The following is a 15,216-nucleotide window of genomic DNA, read 5'->3' on the forward strand; positions in this document are numbered from 1 at the left end:
TGTGTGTGTGTGTGTGTCACAGCGTTCATTCGTAATCACAGCTCAGAGAAGCCCGCTGCTCGGAGGCCTGCGATTTTAGCACTAAAATAAATAGTACATTCAAATAACAATCACTGAGGGACATCTGAAGCCCCGTTGTCGAGGCAGATGTGTGAAAAGCACTCGGGTTCTCGGGGGGGGTAAATTCTCCATCCGCTCGGCGAGGGTTCAGTTTACATTAAATCAAACGCGCTCGTTTCGTCTGCGGTTGAACTTCTCTGGAATTCGGGCTTGTCACGGCCGGCGTCCTCCAATCGCACATGCGTGTGTACGCTGCCAGACGTGGACAAGCCCGCACAGGTCGCCGAATGACTCCCGGGCTCGGCCCCGCCCACCTGTCACCACCATCGTCATCGTCTCACGCTGACAACACCGCCGGCGTCGCCATGACAACACTCCCCGCTCCGCCGGGCTCGCCTCGGTGGCGCTGGAGTTCACCAGGGGTTAAGATTGACACCGGTGATGACGGCGCGGCGCTGGGGACGGACGAGACTTCAAATGAGAACCATGTGCTGTTTGAATAAGAAAGTTTGACGTTGGGGTCGACTGTCAGCAGCCGCCCGCTGGATCTCTGACGGGGTAATTAGGAGACGTAGAAGCCAAGTTTTTATCCTCAATATTGCAGTGGGCAATTTTTAGGAGCGTATGAAGCTTTCAACAACTGACAGGAAACGAACGATCTAATTGCAACTGATTAGTGAAATCAAATGGTAAAAAGAGTTAAAATGACCATTAATGTAACGGGAAGAAAAGATCACGATAACAAATATGGAGTAAATTGGAGCTTTTACCTTGAAGAAAAAAAATCTTGGAAAATTGTGACTCTACTTGATCATCAGCAGTATGCACATAAAACTGTTGATAGTTTGTAGATTTTCAAACAATGTCGACTGCACGTTAGATTAAGCATTATATTTTACCACTGGTTTATATTATCTTATGCAGGAATTGAATAGAGTGGCCGCCCATGCAGAGTTTCTTTTAAACAACAGTGAAATGTATGTAATATAAAAGATTTATTGTGCATAAATCAGTTTAGAAACGGTCTGCATGTCCCTCCTGTTGCTTTATTATATTTAGCGATTGAAGCCTCTTCACTAGCAAACTGGACAAATTGGATCAAAGTATTTTTTTCATTTTAAATCCAAGTATTGCAGAATATGAATGACACTTTGTGTGTTTGAATTGTTAATTCTATTGTTGATGATCAATATGATACCTCTGTAACTGGTGCACCATTATTGTTTTGTGGTTTAATTTGTCAGCAAATAATAAATCTAATTTCATACTGATATTACACGTTGCTTCAGGAACAGTGAACACAGACCCACAGATCACATGATCCACTGTAGAGCCGCTGAAGTGATCCGAACAGCCAAAATATGATGGAGGTGGATATCATTACATTTATTACATAACGTCACACTGAAATATGTTTTTAAGCTTTTCTTTTTATCTAATTAAAATGGACATTTTTACCTTTTTACTCGGTTGTTTTTTAATCCCGACAAACTGAAAGGTCCTCCCTTCGGCTTATATTTAATGTGTTACTGTAGTTAAAGCAGCATGTTGATAAATTATCTAACATCTGATCATGTGCCATTTCTACCAGATAAATAGACTTTTTATTGCTTCTTTGAATAAACTATGATCATAAAATGACTGAAGTTGCACTAGGGGAAGGTAATGTTGAGCGCTTTGCTCTGTCTGACATAATGTTGTTGCTAAGCACTTTAAAACAGAGGTAAACAGCTGAGGTAGGTACCACACGGCACTCCCCTCACTTCGAAGATATGTGTGTCAGGGATCTCCGAGCACACCCCTCCGACCTGGAACATGCAGGCTCTCGGTGACAAAGAAAACAAGTTGGTTATTTAACTTTTCCCTTTGCTGATTTCCAGGACCTTCTTAAGCCACTGCTTGTTCCACGGGATGTTGTGGTGGTGGGTGGGTGGGTGGGTGGGGGGTTGAAACAAACCGCGCCAAGGTATTGGAAAAGGACACTGATGACCGCAAGTGCCTTGAAGGAGAGAAAAATCCATAAATATACTTACTCGAGTTTCCAGTGCTGCTGCTGTGCCATGCTTTACTCCGTGCCACTGCCGGCGATGGCGTCCAAGGTTACGACACCGTTGTGTTGTGCCTCTCCACTGGAAATTTCCCCGGCGTTCTGTTTTTAAATGTTTTTTTTAAAAAGAGTGCTGCGGTCAGGTTGTTGGGAGCGCTGTGAGGGTTCACTCAGGACCGGAGGAGAGGGAAACCTGCAGCGAGCCAGAAAAGGGTCACGGTTATCCTGCACGTGAAGGAACATCCTTTCTCCCGTATGTTACGCAAGACTTTCGCGGCTTGTTTGGCGTCCAGTTTTACCGAATGGAAGGAGAAATTGGCCCGCGCCAACGGGCTGACTTCACCCGGTGTTGCGGTCCAATTTGGTAGTGATCATTGAGATACAAAAGGTGACGATTCAAAAACATTTTGATACTAAAGGAGCCAGGAAAGTTTTTATTTTTTTATCTTTATAATTTGTAAAACTATCTGAACTCTGTGTGTCTGTGGGAGCAGCAGTCTGTTGGTAGGCGTTTTGAAAAGCATGTCTCATCTGCCCTCGGCCTGTCCTGCTACAGTGAACTTGTATCCCCCAGCCATCTCCCACACACACACACACACACACACTTCTCTCCCCCTCCACCCTTCCCACACTCTCCTCCAGGAATGGTAGCAAAGGCTTTTAAGCTGCACAGATTTTGCTTTCTCTGCCTCTAAGTGCCTGTTCTGTCCCGTCAGAGGAACAAAAAAAAATAAAAAATCCCCCCTTAAGGTCTGCGAGCAAATGTCGAGAGAAGTGCAGAAAGCTCAAGACATGAGCATTCACAGTGAACCACTTCCAAAAGGATTTCACGGCTTGGTGTACAGCGGGCGAGCCGCCTCTGGAGTTTTCCTATAGAAGTGAAATGCAGAAATTCAACCAGTTGGCGAGACGTGGCAGCTTTACCGTACGAGTTTGTGTTGGGATTGACGCTGACAGCTCAGGACTCCGGGACACTTATTGTACAAAGTAATGAGCAAGACGTTCTGTCAGACTCGGAGAGAAATGGTTGAACCATCACTGTTCTAGAATTACTATTGGCGAGAGATGGGACATTTACAACGTCTAAATATGCAGGTTTTATGAGTTGCATTTCATTTTCTGCATTGCATATATATACACAAGGTATCAGTAGTTTATGGCTGAGAGTAACAGAGTGTGAAGAGAGAACAAAGCGGGAGGGTAAATAATCGATCGCCTTAAAACTGCAACGTGACTCCATCAAGGTTGTATCGAGCTGTTGTTTACCTGCGGCTGCAGCCGGAGCCCGAACTCGGCCCGCCTGGGCTTCTTTGCTCAAGGATTTATTGTTTGAACACGGACCTTGAATAAGGCGGGAGTGAACGCTCGCCTGCAGCTACGCTCGCCTGCAGCTACGCTCGCCTGAGCTACGCTCGCCTGCAGCTACAAGTGGCCTTTCCTCAAGAAAGCAGCGGTACTGGAAGCACACACTGTTCCTTCATTGTCCGCGTCTGTATGTTAGGATGGCAGGAGAAAGTAATAAGTGAGAATAAGTGAATTCAAAATTAGTATCAATTCACTGTCCCTAGAAGCAAAGTGTAATCATTTATAAGTTTATGACATAAAGAAAACTACCCAAAATGTGTTGATTCAACTATAAAAACTCCCCTCTTGGAATTCTCTGTAGTTTTCTGCTGATCTAAAAAGTTTAAAGCACAAAATTCAGCCCTTTATTCAAATGCTTTATGAAGACATTCCCATCCTGCGAACTCAGTTTTTTTGCATAATACCTTTTTTGTTTTTGTAAGCGCGCTTTAATAAAAGGTACTCGACAAGCAATCAAACAAAAGATAAGCAGTGATCAGAAGAAAAACTGGTTAGAACGGATAAATCCATTATTAGATGCATCAGTCGCCTTGTCCTGAATATTCAGGAGGAAGGTGCTGCTGCAGGAATCCACAAGCCCTTCCTCTGTCCTCCATAATCTCAAATAATCCTCTTTATCATTCAGCCCATTAATCTGTAAAAGGTGGAATATCCTGGAGAGCATCAGGATTTAAAAGAATTTCCATAATTTAGTGAGTTCTCACCTTCTAATGACGCATATTCCAAGTGTGGTTGTCATTTACTCATTGGAAAAAAATATTTTTTGTATAATTTGCTAAACGTCTCCTCTCTCTTTGCTTGGTTCATAAATCATCTAATGGGGAAGATCTAAGTCAGGAGTGTTAAACATAACATAAGACCGTCCCATGAGGCTACGACGCGGCCCACCAGTTTTATTAAGTTTAGCAGCATAAAGCAACAGTATAGGAGAAGATTTTACTCTTTTGCACCAGAAGGTTTTGTTAAAATTCAAGTTTTCCATTATTATTGCTTTGGTCCTGTGGAAATATTGACATGTATTCTCTGCACCACCACAGAACAAAAACTTTAATTTGAAAGTTATTATGGCACAAAATATTTTGGGGGTATATGTGGCCTCTGAACTAAAATGTGTTTAACACGCCCGTCCTAAGTGAATATTTAACCATTTATTTTTAAAGACTTCTACTATTATCTAAGAAAACTAGTTTTACTATGGTAACTGAGCTGTAATGTAGGATATCAGAACTTATGAATGCGAAACTCGCGACTCGTGGCTGCACAGCCTGATTCTTTGTGTTTGAATGTATTAACTTTGCAGGAAGGTCATTGGGAACCAGACATCAATTGTAATTTCTCCATCTATTGAAACGTTTTTAAGATGTCTTATTAAATACATCCAGTGTAATGATTCAACTTCATTTAATCAGTCGCGATAATTCAGTCCCGTCGTTGCACATCGATGCCGCCCGGCTGCCAAACCTCAATAAACTGGCCTGCTTTTGTTTTCATTCTTAACACTCCTCCTCCGTCTTTATTTTATTCTCCTTCTCCAGTTGGTGACAAGGTGCCTGCTGACATCAGAGTGACCTCAATAAAGTCCACCACCCTGCGGGTAGACCAGTCCATCCTCACAGGTAGTTCACTCTACACTCCCGTTCTCCGGGCTTTCTCATAATTACGTGGCGTGGCGTGTTTCCTCGCAGCTTTATTGTCTGATCCTGGAGGACCTAATGTTATCAGCACTCCGCAATTGTGCATTTGTGATATTGGATATGACATTGTGTTCTCTCTCCGGCAGCGACTGTAACTTTGTTTGGCTCCGTTACTGTTGAAACATGGTGTAATAATGCACGGCTAATCCTCCACTATTGTCTTAATTTTGTTTTGTTTTTTTTCTCCTTTCCTCCCTTCCTTTAGGGGAGTCCGTCTCCATCATCAAACACACTGACCCTGTTCCCGACCCCAGAGCCGTCAACCAGGACAAAAAGAACATGCTGTTTTCTGTAAGCACAATCCACTGCAGCTACTGAGGCTTTACTTTCTCCATTTAATGACCCGATGTCACAGTAAACAAAGCTGTACCACTGAAGATTAAGGCTCTACATTATATCACACATTTATTGTTGCTTGATTCAAAATGGCACATAAGACAGAAAAGTGTGATTTATTGCAATTACCTCTTTAAGAAAACAATTTTTACTCATTTTAATTTAACATTATTGACTTAAGTATATGTATTTATCCCAAATCATATTGGAGAAGCAATTTTTTTATTATTTTTTAGTTTATTTAGATATTTGTTGTATTTTTTGGTCACTTGGTGGGGGGTAATTAGACACAGGTCAGATATATAGAGGGCATAGGTGACAGGAAGAGGAAGGTTACTGGAGGGTACACAGTTCTCATCAGACCAGACAAAAAAAAAGAGAATAAGGTTCATGTATTCATTAGGGAAAAGTGGATTTCTGTTATTTTTCCATCTTTCAAACCTCCCAGTTTAAAATTGTGCAAAAAATAAATAACTTGATGTGCGATCCGGTGCTCCATTTGATCTAATGTGACTTCTTAAGATCCTATGTTTTGGTCAGAGACCATAAATTTAGTCATTTTCCTGTTTACTTCTCTCAGGGCACCAACATCGCCTCAGGCCGCGCCATCGGCGTCGTGGTTGCTACAGGCGTTTCCACGGAGATCGGCAAGATCCGCAACCAGATGGCGGCCACGGAGCAGGAGAAGACGCCGCTGCAGCAGAAGCTGGACGAGTTCGGCCAGCAGCTCTCCAAGGTCATCTCCCTGGTCTGCGTGGCCGTGTGGGTCATCAACATCGGCCACTTTGGAGACCCGGTCCACGGCGGCTCCTGGATGCGCGGGGCCATCTATTACTTCAAGATCGCTGTGGCCCTGGCCGTGGCCGCCATCCCAGAGGGCCTGCCCGCCGTCATCACCACCTGCCTGGCCCTGGGCACGCGTCGCATGGCCAAGAAGAACGCCATCGTCCGCAGCCTGCCTTCCGTGGAGACGCTGGGCTGTACCTCCGTGATCTGCTCCGACAAGACGGGGACGCTCACCACCAACCAGATGTCCGTCTGCAGAGTGAGTCGCCATCTCTACTTCAGTTTGATGTTGTATGTTGTATGCTGCCACAACGCATTCGCACCACGGTCGTGGTAAATAATTACTCTGCACATGTGCGAGCAGATGGACAATAACGAGATTTTCTCCGTCCATATTCTCCTGGGACTTTGTAGTTTTATAGTCTATTCACCGGGAATATCAATCCAACTGTGTCGTCTGTTCATACAAACGTCCCTGTACTCGCCATTGTTATTGTTTATAGCATACTGTTCTCTCTGTGTAGTTATAGTCTAAAAACAGCACCCACTAGTGGCCCTGCAGGAAAACGTTGCTTTCAGCGTTTTCGTTAACGTTGCCATGTAAACGCAAAATATTTCTGAAATGAAAACGCAAACTATACATTTCCGCCTGAATGTCAGTGACGTAGTTTAGCTTAGTGACCTGCGTTCAGAGCACAAACGGCACAGTACACTTTCTTTTCGCCACCATATGATTAATACTTTCTTAAAAACTTGTGGAAATTCCCTGTGAGAGTGTGTTGTGGAGGTGAACTCCAGTTGGCGGTTAATTATTAATGCCAGCAATTCATCCATCTTTTGAGTTTTTTTTCTTTGTTCTTTCCGATATGTTTTTTTTTTCTTTTTTTTTTTTTCTCTCTCTCTCTTTTCTTTTTTACACAAGCAGGGGATTTAAGCAAGGCTGGAAAATCCTTGTGGTGTTGTAATGTTTACATTCACTTGAGCCGGTCTGGGATGGCTGCAGGTGGAGTAGTACAGGCTGGCATTACCCAGAGCGCCGCCGTTTATCAGCGAGCACATGCACGGCCAGGGTTTCCAAAATGTCACACTGCCTGTATAAACTAGACACAATGCAGAGCCTTGTGCCGCCAACAATTGTGCAGGTTATAGTGTATAAATAGCTTTGTGTGTATGTATATGATTGCGACCGACAGCGAAAGATCTTATCCACTGTTATTCACAAGAAGCACACGGCCTCACCCTGTCCTTTTAGTGTGTGTGTGTGTGTGTGTGTGTGTGTGTGTGTGTGTGTGTGTGTGTGTGTGTGTGTGTGTGTGTGTGTGTGTGTGTGTGTGTGTGTGTGTGTGTGTGTGTGTGTGTGTGTGTGTGTGTGTGTGTGTGTGTGTGTGTGTGTGTGTGTGTGTGTGTGTGTGTGTGTGTGTGTGTGTGTGTGTGTGTGTGTGTGTGTGTGTGTGTGTGTGTGTGTGTGTGTGTGTGTGTGTGTGTGTGTGTGTGTGTGTGTGTGTGTGTGTGTGTGTGTGTGTGTGTGTGTGTGTGTGTGTGTGTGTGTGTGTGTGTGTGTGTGTGTGTGTGTGTGTGTGTGTGTGTGTGTGTGTGTGTGTGTGTGTGTGTGTGTGTGTGTGTGTGTGTGTGTGTGTGTGTGTGTGTGTGTGTGTGTGTGTGTGTGTGTGTGTGTGTGTGTGTGTGTGTGTGTGTGTGTGTGTGGGGCGCGATGCGTGTGTGTGTGTGTGTGTGTGTGTGTGTGGGGCGCGATGCGTGTGTGTGTGTGTGTGTGTGTGTGTGTGTGTGGGGCGCGATGCGTGTGTGTGTGTGTGCGTGTGTGTGTGTGTGTGTGTGTGTGTGTGTGTGTGTGTGTGTGTGTGTGGGGCGCGATGCTTGCTAATTGACTTTACTCTAAGCACAGAGTAAATGCCAGCACTGCTGTTTGTCTTGGCTCCTGTTAAAGTGTGTACACACACAGCTAATCTCAGTTACCTCCTCACATCCTCCGTCTCACCTCTCACCCTAAATAACAACCCCGGAGTCGGCGGTGCCATCGACGCCTGGAGATCACGTGTGGCCTGGGTTAATGAGGACAGATTGAAGTACAATGATTTCCCACATGAATCTCAAATGATCAGATCCAGTTCTTACTGGACACATTGAAGTATAAAAAGAGAGGTTGTGTTTTAAACGGCTGAACCTCAGCAACTTCAGAATGTTAAGAATATTGCAAATTCTGCTGCTAATGGCAGCAGGTAACAACTGGTTCAGGCTCAGTCGGGTTTGAGTCGAGGTAAATCTACAGTCTGGAAACTCACTTCCTGCACAAAGTAAAATTCTTGGGTTGAAAAATCGTGGTAATTCATTCCTCATAGTCAAAACAGATTAATTCATCCCGTCGTCTATGCCACCAATCCACAACAGGACTGTAGCAACCGGTATGTAGTAATGGCCAATAAACTATAGTTTTGTTACTTTGACTGTGGATATTTGATCCTGACCTTTGACTTGATGAATGACCTTTCCCTGTCATACATTTATCAAATAATCACCGTAATGCAGATTAAAGAGTTTTTAGATTATTAGAGTCCAGCCAGGAGAAACTTTACCCCACAATCCCTTCTGGTTACTGGTCCCCACGACGTTACTGTGGATATCAGTGAGCGGTTTGTTAAATTCTTGGATTTTCTTAATGTAAATGTGAATACTAAACACCAGGACATGCAACTGAAAGTTAATTTCAGATAGAAAGCTGTCAATCCTGAGTCATTTCCCAAAGGAGTAGTTTAGTGAAGTAAAAGTTCTCCATTTGAGAGGGAATTTACTTTTTTATTTTTTTTTTTTTTTTTTTGACATTTAGTGAAACAATCTTTGCTGAACAGATAAAAAGTTAACCACCTCCCCCCTTCTGCAAAGATGCCACTCAGTAAACATCACAACTGTTAGATATTCCCAGCTCACTTTAACGGCTCAGAAGCCGAATGTCTTTCAGTCTGAATGTGTTGGTTTGGTTGCAGGAGGTCGCTGCTCACGATTGTCTGCTAAAATGGAAAAACAACATTGTGTTTAAGCTCCTCCTCTCTAGGAATTCCTGTCAGTTTCAAAATGGAGTTTGGTATCAGAGGACTGTGTTTCCTGCATAACGGGCTCTGTGCGGTTTTCTCCTCCTCCTCCCCCCTGCCCGGGATGACGTGGAGCGTCTGTGATTAATGCGTAGCTGCAGGGAGTTCCCTCCAGCAGGAGGTTGGCAGAGCAGCGATCTTTGCTCAGCCCTTCGCGGACAGAAAAAGCATGCGGCAGACGCGCTGGCAAATATTGACCTTCTGCTTTCCACCTAAACTCTCTCTGATACGACATGTGACACGTTTATGTTCTCACTGATGAATCACACTTCTGCTTTTCTTTTTTTATTGTTTAATTTAATTTATTTTTTAATAATCACACGGTCCTGGAGATGGGTCGTTTATTTAATTGTGTGTGTTTGTCGTGTGCTTTGGATTCCAGAGTCTGTCCTGTTTAGTGTGTCAAGGTTTAAGTGCTCACATGTTTGCACAGGCTTATCCATCTGTGCTTTAGTCCTGCTCTGGGCTCGAGCCAGTGACCCTGATCGTTGCGTGCGTCTCCCCGCATCGGCGGGATTTCCAGGGATTCCCCTCCGTTTTCTGACACTGCACTTCCTGTTTGCCTTCCTCTTCTCCTCTCATGCGCTCATAAAACGGGGTTACTCGCCATTCATCCCCACAGCAGCTCAGAGGAAGCCAGTAGAAAATCACTACCTGAGTCACATGGATCACACCGTGCCTCGTCTCCTTGGAGACCACAGCCGATCGGATCGTGGGGGGGAAACTGACCACGGGTTGGAAGCACAGCCGTGCCTCACTGCTGGACGTGCCTTTTGCAGAAGTTTATTGGGTCGTTGTTGATCCGGAGCAGAATAGTGGAGCGGAGATCCACGGAGGCCCGATGACCTTTGGTGGAAAGAGGAAGTGAAGATAATTGAAGCGGTTTAAAGGGCAGGGGCGTCCTGAACCGAAAAGATATAATGCTACAAAGATTTAAGCGGTCACGACGTTTTAACTGTCCGGGCTGTGGAGTTTAACTCGGAGAGGGTTAAGAGCATTTAAATGCCATTCTGAAACTTTAGCGTTTGTTGGCTTTGCCTCGTGCTTGTTTTCTTGTGCTGCAGCACCTTGATAGTGAAGCTCCAACAGATCTAGTGACTGTAAAAAACTGCTAATAGAAAATTCAAAGACTTGTTATTGTTGGGTCAGTTAACATTGAGCTGCCAGAAAAACTTCATGGAGCATCTATTATTACGTTCAGTCCACACGTTCCAACTGTCTGTTTGCCTCCATCTTGCTGTTGAGCCGAGCTCCAGTAGTTTTCTATGCTTCAGACTATCCGGTGGCAGGCGGCCTGTTGCGTTCAACTATTTCTTATTGTTACTTTTCTCCTTGAAATGTTTTCCTCTGAAAGCGTGACAAAAATGGTTGTGAAACGCAATTCTTTGATCGATGTTGCTGAACTGTTTTGGCCTCTCGCCATTGCTGATCGTCATACCTTCATATTTTGTTTCCACTTTCTTGTGGAGTTAATGATTATACCCTCTCGTATTGTGAGGGCGGACAGACAGACGCAGACATTCACTGTTCACTTGGTTCGTGTGTCAAATTTTTACTTTTTTTTTTTTTCACTCTGTTTAGCTTTGAGTGTAGTTAAAGCTTATTATCATTATTATTATTATTCAGTTTGGCTGGAATCTGTTTTTCTGGCCGTGAGCGATGTTTAATTTGAAAGCAGATGTCAGCCACCACCGCTGATGTACCAACAGTTTTTTGCATTTAGGGAAAAGAATGTCCTTTTTTAAGTGGCTTTCTTTTTTTACGTGTGAGAATGCTTCACCAGTCGGAATTTTTTTAGGCGCCAGAGCAGGCAGAGCGGTGAGTTTCATGCTCTATTGGTGGTAAAACAGTTATAAAGCTTCAGGGGGAGCAGCAGCATTAACATCCCGGGTTTCCGGGTTCATGACTTTTCCCCGCATGGTTTTCTTTTCCATGCAATTCTTAAGGGGGAAAAAAAAAATTATATAAAGTGGTAAATACGGGAAGAAACTAGTAATTGTCTTATTAAAGCTTTTATACAATCAGATCATTATTAAAATTAAGTTTAGTGCAAAACAGCCATGACCTGTGCTCTTTTTATGGAAACATGATGGAATTTTCGAGTTGAAAACATCATTAGCAAGAGATGAGTTGTTTTTTATTGCCTGATGATTGCGTTTGCTAGTAACGTTAATGTCATTTTTATTCAGGGGCCACGTACACAGTTTTGAACGAATGAAAACTTTATTTCGAACATACAAATAAAATTAAATGATGGAAAGGGAAAAAAAGAGACATTTAAATTGGTAAAAGATTAATCTTGAGTGAGTCAGACTGGGGAAATAGTGCCATAATGACCTTTTTAGATTAAAACTTTGAAGTTTTTCTTTGTTGTGGTGCAGAGATGAAAATGTCTATATTTTAACAAAACCAAAATTTACTACAGAAAATCACTACAATCGCAACAGAGTGAATTGTAATGAAACCTTCTGGTGCAAAATACAGTGAAATGTTTAAAAAGCTTCTCCTATAGCTGTTTATAGGTGACAGCTAATTTAATAACACTGACAGCATTTATTTTAGACTAATGATAATTTGTTGTGTGTCCACTACTCTTAAGTTTTCCTTGAAATTCTTAGTTTGCTTGGTGTTTTGGCCGGATTGGAGCCTCTTACAGACCAGTTTTGTCTAACGTATTTTGTTTGGCACTGCGTTCCCATTTCAGGAGCATCCTGAACTTTCCCTGATGTGAATTCTGTAATTTTCACTCTACTTATCCGCACACACCCATGCCGTTATCATCCAGGTGGTTGCTTGTGCAGCATTGTCGGGGAATGACACTTGGAAAACATCAGCACCGTTGATGTCACTGTAACGTAAACGTAAAATTGCATGTTTTTGACAGAAGCTGTAATCACATAGCGGCTCTAATAATCATGATTTAGACTGGCAGGTAATGTTGTTTGGGCTTGTCTGGACTTGAAAGCAGCAGTGGAGTAAAGGCAGTCACCCAGCTGGCTCGGAGAGTTGTTAGGGAATAATTACCCCGTTAAAAGGTTAAAACTCGCCTCTTAGGCTCCTGCTCTGGAGGAACATCAGCTGCCTCTCATCTGACGCGACCGTTCATCTTGTGTTCATTGTACAATCGATGGCTGCTGTCAAGACACACACACACACAATGCAAGCAGCAGCACCAGTTTAAGCAGGTTTAACTGTGATTTTTGTGCATGTGTGTGTATTTGTTTGTGTTTGTTTTCAAGTAGTCAAAAACACTGATTATGAATCAGGTCAACTTTTTTGCTTTTCCTTCCTCCATTGATACGGGGCTGTACTTTAGTAAATATCACATTCTTTGTTAGTTTTAACCTCGACAATTTTTGGTTCAAACTGTTTGAAAATGTCAGAGTTCAAGGCGGCCCAGTAATTGCTGGTCACAGAAGCCTTTCACTTCCAAAATATTGGTAATTAAGTACTTTATTACTGTTTGCTTGTGTCCTGCTTGTTGAAGTTTGATATTATACTCCATTGCACTCATTGACCGCTTGTGTACCAATGTGAAACAGACTTCGACAAAACACTGGTTTTATACTTGAAGTATTTTAAAACTTTAGACCTAAATACCCACATCAAGATCTAAACTGTGATAACAAGGATTATATTTAATGTTGTGAAAATTTGCACTTTTGCCATTGGCCCATGTCTTTTATAAATTAATCAGTTTCTGGAGCAAAACTTTCAGGAAAATTCATCTTTGTGTTGTATGTGGATGTTGGTGTTGGCTGAGCCACAGAAGTATTCTGCAGTTTGTGAAAGGCTTCCACCTCTACGTTTTTACTTTTACTGAAATAAAGGAATAAATCCGGACTCGGATTAGTTACTTAACTTAAAGTACAAGAGCGCATATGAATCCTGAGTGCTTTTGTCATCTCTGCTGGTGTGTTTTTTTTTTAATTCATTACTTTATATAAAACACTGGCTGCTGCACTCATCAATATATTATCGGTGCGTGGCGGCCCACACTTCCTCAGAGAATTTCAGCGGGAAGATTTGCCAACAAAGCGGATCCTTGGACAGCTCTGGGACTCCAGCTCTCCCTCCTCCTTTCACAGACTTCCTCTTTGTTTTCCGGCAGTCGACTGACACTTGTTAGGCAGCGTGAGGAACCGATGAAGCCTCACATCACGACACACGAGCAACGCAACTCCCAGGCCGCGTACATGTCTGGAAATAATCAGAAGAGGTGGCAGTGCACTTCTGTCTTGCAGCTTGAATTGCGCCCGTTCAGCGACCTTTTCTTTAAAGCCTTTTTCCCGTTAGGTGATTTTTCACGAACTGGCTCAGATCCTCTCTGCTTGGTTATCTGATATGACCTGCAGTTGATGACGTGTAGCTCGCATGTCCGAGTCCTTTTATTCTCTGCTCATGCTGCTTGTCCTTCTGTGTCGTAGTCTTCAATATTAATTTTGGTTTTTTAGTTGACCACAGTGAGAGCTGTACAGACGTCGCCTTTTTCTTGCATTTTTGTAACAGAGAACGTTCACGTTTACACGTCGGCGTTCTGAAAAACAATGTCTGTTTACACGGCAACGGCAGAAACGATGTCGTGAGCACGCCAGGGCTGGTGCCGTTTGTTCTTTTTGTAATGAAACCACACAGACATGCGCACAGAGAACAATACGCAATAAACATTAACAATGAGAGGTAATGGACATTCGTATGGACACACGACCAAGTTGTGACCAACAGTGGAAAAATTCCACTTTGGGAGTCGTTTTCAAAAAGTTCTGTTTTCAGTGGGCCGGCCCACCGTTGTGAGGCAGGCAGACGCTTGAAATGCTAAACTTGGAATCTGTGACGTGTAAACTGGCCCTTTGTTGTTGCTTTGACCATTTCTGAAGCATCTTGCTCATCTGTAATTAGATCCAGGTACATCTTCACTCAGAACTTTAAAACTTAAAGGTTTCAAGCATTTAAAAGTATAGTTGTACCCTCCAGTTACAATAAAATTGATGTTTGAAATGCTTCATAACCTATAAGCTAAAATGACAAAGAATAAAAAAAAAAAAAAGGCCAAAAAATATTTCACGTTAATGTTTTAATCCTCCAAAAATATGCAAATTCGCTTTTCACAAAAGTTTATAGGACAAAATGAGTGTCTATATGGGTGATTTCACTTTAACGTGATCGGAATGAGCAAACGGAGTTAATAACTGGTTAATGTGTAATTATCCATTAATGGTTGACAATCTTGGGTCAGTAATTACTTTGGGGGGACGCGAGGCTTTACTGCTCTGAAGGGGGTAAACTGAGATGAGAAAAACAAATCTGCACTGATCTGCCCTTTGTTTTCATTTCAAACGCTCCTGTTTGTATTTGAATGTCGTTTCCAAAATGTGATTTAAGCGAAAAATGTGGGCTGACCTTCAAAAAAGTGATTATTTATTTATTTGCTGCGTTTCAAGAATACATTTTGTGTATTACAAATCACTTCCTTCGCTCTGCTGGAGGTGCACAGACTCATTTTGAATTCAACTCATAAACGTAGATTATATGTTCATGACGACTTTGCATTTTCACTCCCATTGACCACTTTTCATTATTTTTTGTTTTCTGATTTGAGGCTGCGTTTGAAAGCAATTGGTCTTTTTACTTCTGCACCCTCTGAAATAAGCTGACTTCGATCTAATAATGGAGGCAAAAATACAAAGAGGATGAATCTTTAGGGCATCGAACATCGTTTTATATGAGGAAGGCTTAAAAAAAATTTTAATACAGGCCATACTGAAAACAATACCTGCTTAATATAAGAATATATTTTTTTATGTATCATTTTGCCAGTTTGTAG

At 42.7% G+C, this 15,216-nt stretch overlaps 1 protein-coding gene across 2 annotated transcripts in view; it reads left to right on the forward strand.

The window, feature by feature from the left end:
* Positions 1-15,216, forward strand: part of atp2a3 (ATPase sarcoplasmic/endoplasmic reticulum Ca2+ transporting 3) — a 51,375-nt gene that overhangs the window by 20,932 nt on the left and 15,227 nt on the right. For both annotated transcript variants that reach the window (XM_080482943.1, XM_080482942.1), the window contains exons 6-8: positions 5,008-5,088; positions 5,372-5,457; positions 6,083-6,547. In XM_080482943.1, the coding sequence (XP_080339069.1) occupies positions 5,008-5,088; positions 5,372-5,457; positions 6,083-6,547 (632 nt within the window). The remainder of the gene's footprint in view (positions 1-5,007; positions 5,089-5,371; positions 5,458-6,082; positions 6,548-15,216) is intronic.

Source organism: Lipophrys pholis, assembly GCF_963383615.2.
Source record: "Lipophrys pholis genome assembly, chromosome: 16".
NCBI classification, from domain to species: Eukaryota; Metazoa; Chordata; class Actinopteri; order Blenniiformes; family Blenniidae; genus Lipophrys; species Lipophrys pholis.